Consider the following 7,948-nt stretch of genomic DNA (forward strand, 5'->3'; position numbering starts at 1 on the left):
AGCGACGGTCAAATAAGAGTTAAATTTTGGTGTTTCAGTGTAGGCTAGGCTTTTTAAGTTAAAAACAAATAGTCCCAGTGTAATTTTGTGGAAACCATGACTGTACGATCACGAAGCGTCACCGCTTGAAACTGTAAGTACATTGTTTATAATCTGCTATAGATTAAGTTGTGATGGTGTCGTCACTGCCGTGAATATCAATTTGGAAATATGTGGTTGAAAATATTATTGAGAGACCTTTCTCAGGTAGACCTCTCCACGATAAATGCAGTCTTATCAATTGCTAATGTTGACTTTAGAGCGTGTAGTGGGGCTACGATTATTTAAAAACATTTATGTAGCTGGGGTAACGAATGTGTTCACAGCATGCCACTGTGACATAGTACTTTTACACTGCTGCTTATTAAACATATTGAAAGTCGGGTGATTATCAACGTCAGCTGAAATGGGCGTCATATGTGGGATCATTTTATATGTGTGTTTTCTGCAAGCCAATCATCGTTAGCCGCTCAAGTCATTCCACATTCCTGTGAGAGAGAGCGGCTTGCCCTTTCCTTTCGAATAGAAATGCATTCTACGAAATTATAATATTATCTTAGACAAAAATAGTGTACGAAGATGTCATCCATTTCCTGGTGCACTGAGGAAGTAACTGCTCATGTGAGAAGTCTGCATAGTGTGTCGACCACCGCTGCTTCAGTTAACTGTCTACACAGGTATCACATACCTCATATACTGTATGAAGGTCACGTTCGTGACCTGTGTGTAGGTTGAGAGGTGTGTAATCTTTACAGAAAAAAGAAGTATTTCATTGTTCAACGATTGCGTGCTGGAAACTGCGAGCGCTCTACATATTGAGATAAAAATATCATATATCATATCTCAAAGCGGATAGCTTTCAGTTCTCTGGTTGCTGAGAATTAGCGGGGACATGAGAATTCATTTGTAACAGGCACAGTTATTTTAAAGTGTTTGCTTCGAGTAACAGAATATTACATTTATGCAGTTTTACATATTTAATTGATTTCTTCTTTGTATGAACTGTCTTTTCTTGCACAAAGATAGCGTACTACCTTGAAGTTTTGCACCTGTTCGTGTAGTGGATAGGGAGTGTTACCTACGAATTCGATGACAGCTCAGGTAAATGACATTTAAGAGCATCTTGTTGGTAGATTTGCTGGCATTATAATGAACTTCTGTGAGAAATTATTTACAAAACCCGCCTACTCTGAGGATCATTACTAGGTTCAAACGCATTATTATTATTATTATTATTATTATTATTATTATTATTATTATTATTATTATTATTATTATTATTATTATTATTATCGAACTCTTTAGTCCTTGAATAGAAAAACTTCAGTGAATGCACATCGCGATGGTTTTCAACTGCTTTAGGGCCCCTGACTCTGTAATTAGCAATTGTTTTAAGGAATATAACACCAGAGCCATCTTATCACAGAGGGAGGAAGTGAGTCATGTAAGGTAGTTGGAAGTAGGGTTACCAGGTTTTTGAAATGTCATAAGAGGCAGGTCATCTCGACACGCCATAGCGATATTTGCTCAAGAAAGCACTGAGATATAATTTACTTTCCTATAATTACATTGTAAGCACAGGCTTTATTACAGTATTTGCTGTTTCATTATCTACATCAAAAAATTTAAAACCCGTATTTTTATTCTTATTTAACCTTTTTCAACAATGCCGAATCTCTCTTAATCAAGCCATGAAATTTCTGACAACATGTGAGACTTGAATTCCTGACTTTATCACAGTCGCTGGACATGTATTCTTTTCATCGCTCCATTCGTTTTTAAGAATTGAAAAAACATAAGTTATCCCATGCATTCGAACCAGCTGCACTTAGAACACAAGCTATTTGGAACAGCATTTAAATTAACTTTAGAGAAAAAAATCACCGGTAGTGTAGAATCGCTAGATGAAGAATAATGATCTGATATGTGGGATCGGTAAATACTACTGTAAATATATAAATCCCGCATAATACGGGACACCTTGCAACCCTAGTTGGAAGTGACGAAACCTTTCCAGTGGAAAAGGTCATCACATTCCCATCGTTGGTATAATACATGAACTAAGGGCAAACTAGCTTTATGCCCCGCCTTTTTTTTTTTTTTTAATTAAAGTTTTCTTTCTCGTGACTATATGATCTGTGGAACCCACTGTCACGCAGTCTGGTATCACTGCCCGGATATGTTTCGTATTCGCGGCAAATGCTATTATCTGCAAAGCTACCGTACACTTGCACTGAACCCGAAAATAAGTTCAGTCCAGGTTTAACATCAGCTGATTTTTCACCATGATTAAGTGAAGTTGGCCGTATCTTGTTCCCAGCAGCTTAGCATTCTTCTCCCGTTACAATCCAGGGGTTGTAAATATTACTTGTCCATAAAGCTGTAACCTTCACTAAATGGGCGCTGCACACCTGTTGCATGACTAAGTCGAGGTTGTGTGAGTGTGCTGGTTTGTAGAACACTTACTGTACTTGTGATTTGCAATGAAAACAGTAATATTTCTTGAGCTCAACCTAAAATAACATGTCGTAATTCAGGTACCAGCTATTGGCGATTTCCCCGCACGTTTCGTAGTGAATACCCATTTCAACTCTTGTTACAAAGCTTGACAGATGGCTCCTTTTACACCAAGTTGTTCACAAATTAAGAAATGTTACTTTGACTGTAGTTAAAAGAGAGTCGCGTAAACGATGCTATAACAAAGCTGTAAACAGCGTATTCTTTCAGGCAAAAGGAGGATACAAATAAAATATATTTTCATCACATTAATACAGTTTTGAAGACAGCAATTCTGTACGCTCTGGATTTTTTTTTTTTTTTTTTTTTTTAAGTTTTGCGCATGTTGTTGTATCAGGAAGTGTGATCAGTTAACTAAAAATCATCTTCGAAAATATGCCTTTCTTCAGAGAGAAAGGTAATACATTAAAAACTCAAACCATTTCTAAAAAAATAAAACCCAGTATTCGGGAGATAGCAGGTTTGAACCCCACTGTCGGCAGCCCTGAAGATGGTTTTCCGTGGTTTCCCATTTTCACACCAGGCAAATGCTAGGGCTGTACCTTAATTAAGGCCACGGCCACTTCCTTCCAACTCCTAGGTCTTTCCCATCCCATCGTCGCCATAAGACCTACCTGCGTTGGTGCGACGTAAAGCCACTAACAAGAAGATAATAAATCAGTTACATTTTACTTACCAAATCTGTTCACCGGTAACATTTCGGATTGTTTCACCAGAGAATTTTACTCTAACCGACCAAGTGGCTGCGCGGTTTGGGCCATGTAGCTACCAGCTTTCATTTGGAAGATAGTCGGTTCGAACCCTACTGTCGGCAGTCCTGGGAATAATATTCCGTGGTTTCTCATTTTCACACCAGGCAGTATCCCTCTTCTTTCCCATCGTCGCCATAAGACCTATCTATGTCAGTGCGTCGCAAATAAAATTGTAAAAAAAAAAAATCTCAATTTCTCTTTAAGCTTAACCGCTGCATCATAGTCGTTCATCTTCTCCACCTTGTCAGCGTACTTGATGGATTGTCTTCGAGAGTTGACGTTGAAAAGGCGTGGGAGCTCTGAGGACACAAGTTCGTTCTGCTCTTGATAGTATCGCTGGTACAACAGCTGAGATTATTTGTCATAATTATGTTCTCCAGGTGACATAGTATGGAACACTACGTTATAACATGCATCATTTGTCTTTCCCCTTGTTCGTGCGGTTGTCGTTCAACTTTTACGCACACTTCTAATATGGTTCTTATGTTTCTTAATGAAGTCTTGTGACATCGCTGTCATGTGATAGGATTGTTCTGTCTCTTGTCTTTGTCTCCACGTCTAAGATCGAACTAAGAGGGCTGTTGTTCATTAACTGAACATTTGTTTTCGTTCTCTGTTGAACTTGTGAATATTATTTTAATCTGCCAAAGATTTGCTTCATATATTTCAGTTTTTTAATGTATATGCTTGTGAGGCTTGATTTATCGTAATAAGTGGCTGTTCATTTACATTCTAAAACTTTTATCGAAATAGCTTTCAAAACTATGTTTCTTCATCACATTAAAGGAATTACGTCTTGTAGCAAACATTACACTGCAATGTTTTGCCTCCCTAAGTATGGTAACTTATATAAAGTTTATTTCAAGGAATGTTCTTGCTCACTGTAAAAAAAAAAAAAAAAAAAAAAAAAAGGAACTTGACTAACAGCAAGCGAGAAACTCATTACTCGGCCATTTGTCCTTGACATATGTACTACCCTCTAATTAGGGAAAACCATTATTGGCGTAATTCAGCAGATGACCCTCTCACCTTTGTTACTGACCTAGTGTACTTGCAATACGCTTTCCACGAAATGAATTTATTGGAAATTAACGAGAGGCTTTATTTTCTTGGATGAGTTTGAAGTTTCTAAATTTCCGAGATTATTCTCTAAAATGCGGAGTGTTTGTTTACTTTCAAATTGTGTCCCTGTATTCATGACCTGCGGCGGTCGGTCGGCCAAATGAAATTGGAGAGATGACTTGTCCATATGACACTGAATATCATTAAGGGTAAGAGCATTGGTTAAGATTTGTCGTAAATTCATTGGCACTGCCAAGAGTTGAATATTAATCCCCACCGGTCAGTGCTCGAACACTATTGTGATTTGACTGAGAATAACTGGCAGAATGTACGAGAACTGCAAATGCCTGTGTACTAAACAACGAACCTTCCAAGAATTACCAATAACATTTTGTATACGAATATGCCTATTCTGTTTTAGCTATAATACTGTTACTTGATTGCCGTAAATAAATATTGGGAATATTATGCCGTTCCTTTTCAGTTTGCCTTTTTGTATTACCCAGAGATTTCCCTTCAATTTTTAACCCATCTCATGTAATTTGTGCTGTTGATTCTATTATTTTGTCCATACCTTATGAATACTATCCAACCTCTTTCCCCCACCTTTTACTGCCAGCATTTAGAATAAGAATATTCTGCCTTCTCTTTATGTATGCTGCAATCCATTCAAAAGAATTGATTTGAAGGCATTGAAAATTAACACTGAAAACACTGAGTTGTATTAAGACACATATTTGGCATTTCCTCCTCCTTTCTGGTATGTCCTCTTTTCGTGAGTCTAATTGTGTATTATAGTAGTCAATTTTTGTTGGATTATTAACATCTGTTTATTTTTTCTTTTATTACAGGTAAGTTTCCATTACTACTCTCTCAATAAGACTGTATTTTGACATCCCATTGGTAAGTAATTTATTACAGGTAAGTTTCCATTACTACTCTCTCAATAAGACTGTATTTTGACATCCCATTGGTAAGTAACCAGCTAAAACGTGTCTCATTTTCACCTGAGACAATACTGGCATCTTGCGTAAATCACTTTACAAGGGATTATGTGGGTTGTAGAATTACTCTTCCCCACCTTCCATTTCATATCGGAGAAAGAAAGATGTTACCGAATGTCCCTTTGCTGAATGTTAGGGGCAGTTTCAAAAGAGCTCCTAAATTGTAGGATGATAATAACTCTATTTTAAAAATCAACACATCGAACTAAAGACATGTCTTGAATTATTACGTGAACTGTACAGTTAACTATACAGTGATTGTTTAAGAGTGAATTTCCTTATTTCGATTCTTGGACCTCCCCGCTCACGGATTTGGCATCTCTAAACTCACACTGGGATAAACTGGGAGCCGATATTAATTAAATAGAATTAACATGTATAGGCTTCAGATTGTGACACATGATCGTGATTTTCTTTTTTGCTTATTGCTGAAACTTCTAGCTTCTCAAGTTCTCTTTAATCGAATTTTGCGTAATACGCTCTTCACCTTTTTTCATTTTACTACCACCCCCTTCCCTCCTCGTGAAATCACGGTACGAGGGCTGATATTTATATTATTTTTGCTTCAGAATCGCAGTTTCCACCATCACTATAACAGGATTACGGGTGGCATCTTTCTTAAGTTAGTGATTTGATTCCAATTTGTTATAGCAGAAACACTTATGGTTTACATCAATTTCGTTGGGTAGACTGTATTTAGCACTGACAGAACATGGGAGTGCAGTCACTTGGGATTACAACACCCCGTATTCAGTCGATGTATGGAGAGCTCCCATGCTTGCCGTTTACGGCATAATAATGATTTTCTTGTAATATAATTTACACCGGTCGTGAAAATTGGTATGGACAACAAGGGTTTCAGTGCATTAGCAGTCTGACACCCATTGTAGTTTTAAGGTTAACAACTGTCAGTTAATAGACTTTGATCCTACAGAGGTCATTTTTATTTACTAGAGGTGTGTATGCTTCCTTTTTTAAGGGCCTAATAATTTAATTATTGATCTTATTTGAGAAACTAGAGGGTTAGGAAAACGGGTGGCGCGTAGGAAAGTCACAGCAAGTTATCTTACCCAATTCGGTCACTTGGGATTACAACTTCCCTTGTTCGGTGTATGTGAGCCTTTGAGGATGAAATAATACTCCAGCTGGTTATATGGAGTCAAATATGGTGTGCCCCTTAATAACGAGACAACAGTATTTAAATACCTTTCTCGTGTAGTCGGCACTCCGTGCGTCCTCCCATACTTTTAAGATGGCATTAAATTTCTATTAAAATGCAATAATTGAAGAATTTGCCCTGTGCCATGGATATCTTTCCGATATTATTATCGTTACATGAGGAGAGAAGTGGGTTAAAATCATTATTCTCGTGATCTCTAGTGCCTTTCCACTTCTACTCCAGTCGAATGCCAAGATTATACTTAACATATGAGCTACGACCTCTTATCTTTCCTTTCGTAGTCTCTATTAATTTTATGTTAGTACCGTCAGGATAGAAATACAGGTTATCATACAGAACACACAGTAAGAAAACGGAACTGTTTATCATGTTCCAAACCCTTCGCTTGGAGCAACAACAAGTACAGTAATGCAGTATTTCCGTAATTCCTGGTTTAATAACGCTCCTTGTTAGAATGGTATTATTGGTCTCTCTTACTTATACAATCATCCTAAACTTTTATTTTCATAATATCTTAATTGTAATTTTTATTTTATATTAATTATCAATAAAATCAGCTTATACGTTATAAGTACTGCATCAGAATGAACAGTTACTTGCACTGTTGTAAATTATAATTTATTGTGAGACTCATCAGCTTATTAATATATTACTCCCCATACTACGCTGAAGTAATGGGACGTCTCAGTATTGACATATTTATTTGTATAACATAATTCGGATGCATTTCTTTGCACCTGTTTGGGATTTCATTTTACTGCATTCCTCTTAAATGTTGCTGAACAAAATTAATGTCGCTATTTAGTTTTAGCTTTCCTGTTAGGAGTATTTTATCTATATCATCGCTAATTTGAAATATGATTCAGGATTTATCTAATCGAAATGATAGAAACATCTCAGCAACTTTTTTTTTTCCAAGAAGGAAGAGCTATGCCGTTTGGAGACTTGAATGCTACAATAAGCTATATGCCCCTCACCTTGGTCTTGAGGTCCTTGGCGGTGCCATGGCCTTGCACAGCCATCCATTCCTGGTCGGTGAAAGCGCCCGTGTACATCCCGAGGAGAAGAGTCACAGTGAGCAGACACCGCGGGGACCTCATGTTGAACACTTGTCACACTGTTCGGTAACTTCACTGTGCACTGCGGTACGGTACGACTTCAACTGCTTCTGCTGGCTGCACGACCGAACAACACAGCACCGGACCGGCCTACATTCACCCCCACTAACGGACCAACCACCTGCTCTCTCTTTCGCTGCAAACTCTTTTTTATTGTTGATTCGATTCTTATCCTAGCAACTCTCTTTCCATATGATGATAAGTCTTGAATATGGATACGTTCTTATTCTTCAAAGTCTACATCATAGTGTTCACTGAGGCGTGTACTTTCACAGT

At 37.6% G+C, this 7,948-nt stretch overlaps 1 protein-coding gene across 1 annotated transcript in view; it reads right to left on the minus strand.

The window, feature by feature from the left end:
- Nucleotides 1–7,655, minus strand: part of dsx-c73A (doublesex cognate 73A) — a 238,307-nt gene extending 230,652 nt beyond the window's left edge. The window contains exon 1 of the mRNA XM_067138011.2: nt 7,532–7,655. Coding sequence (XP_066994112.1) covers nt 7,532–7,654 — 123 coding nt within the window. The 5' untranslated portion in view covers nt 7,655. The remainder of the gene's footprint in view (nt 1–7,531) is intronic.
- Between the last annotated feature and the right edge of the window lie 293 nt (nt 7,656–7,948).

The sequence above is a fragment of the Anabrus simplex genome, chromosome 1, assembly GCF_040414725.1.
Source record: "Anabrus simplex isolate iqAnaSimp1 chromosome 1, ASM4041472v1, whole genome shotgun sequence".
Taxonomy (NCBI): domain Eukaryota; kingdom Metazoa; phylum Arthropoda; class Insecta; order Orthoptera; family Tettigoniidae; genus Anabrus; species Anabrus simplex.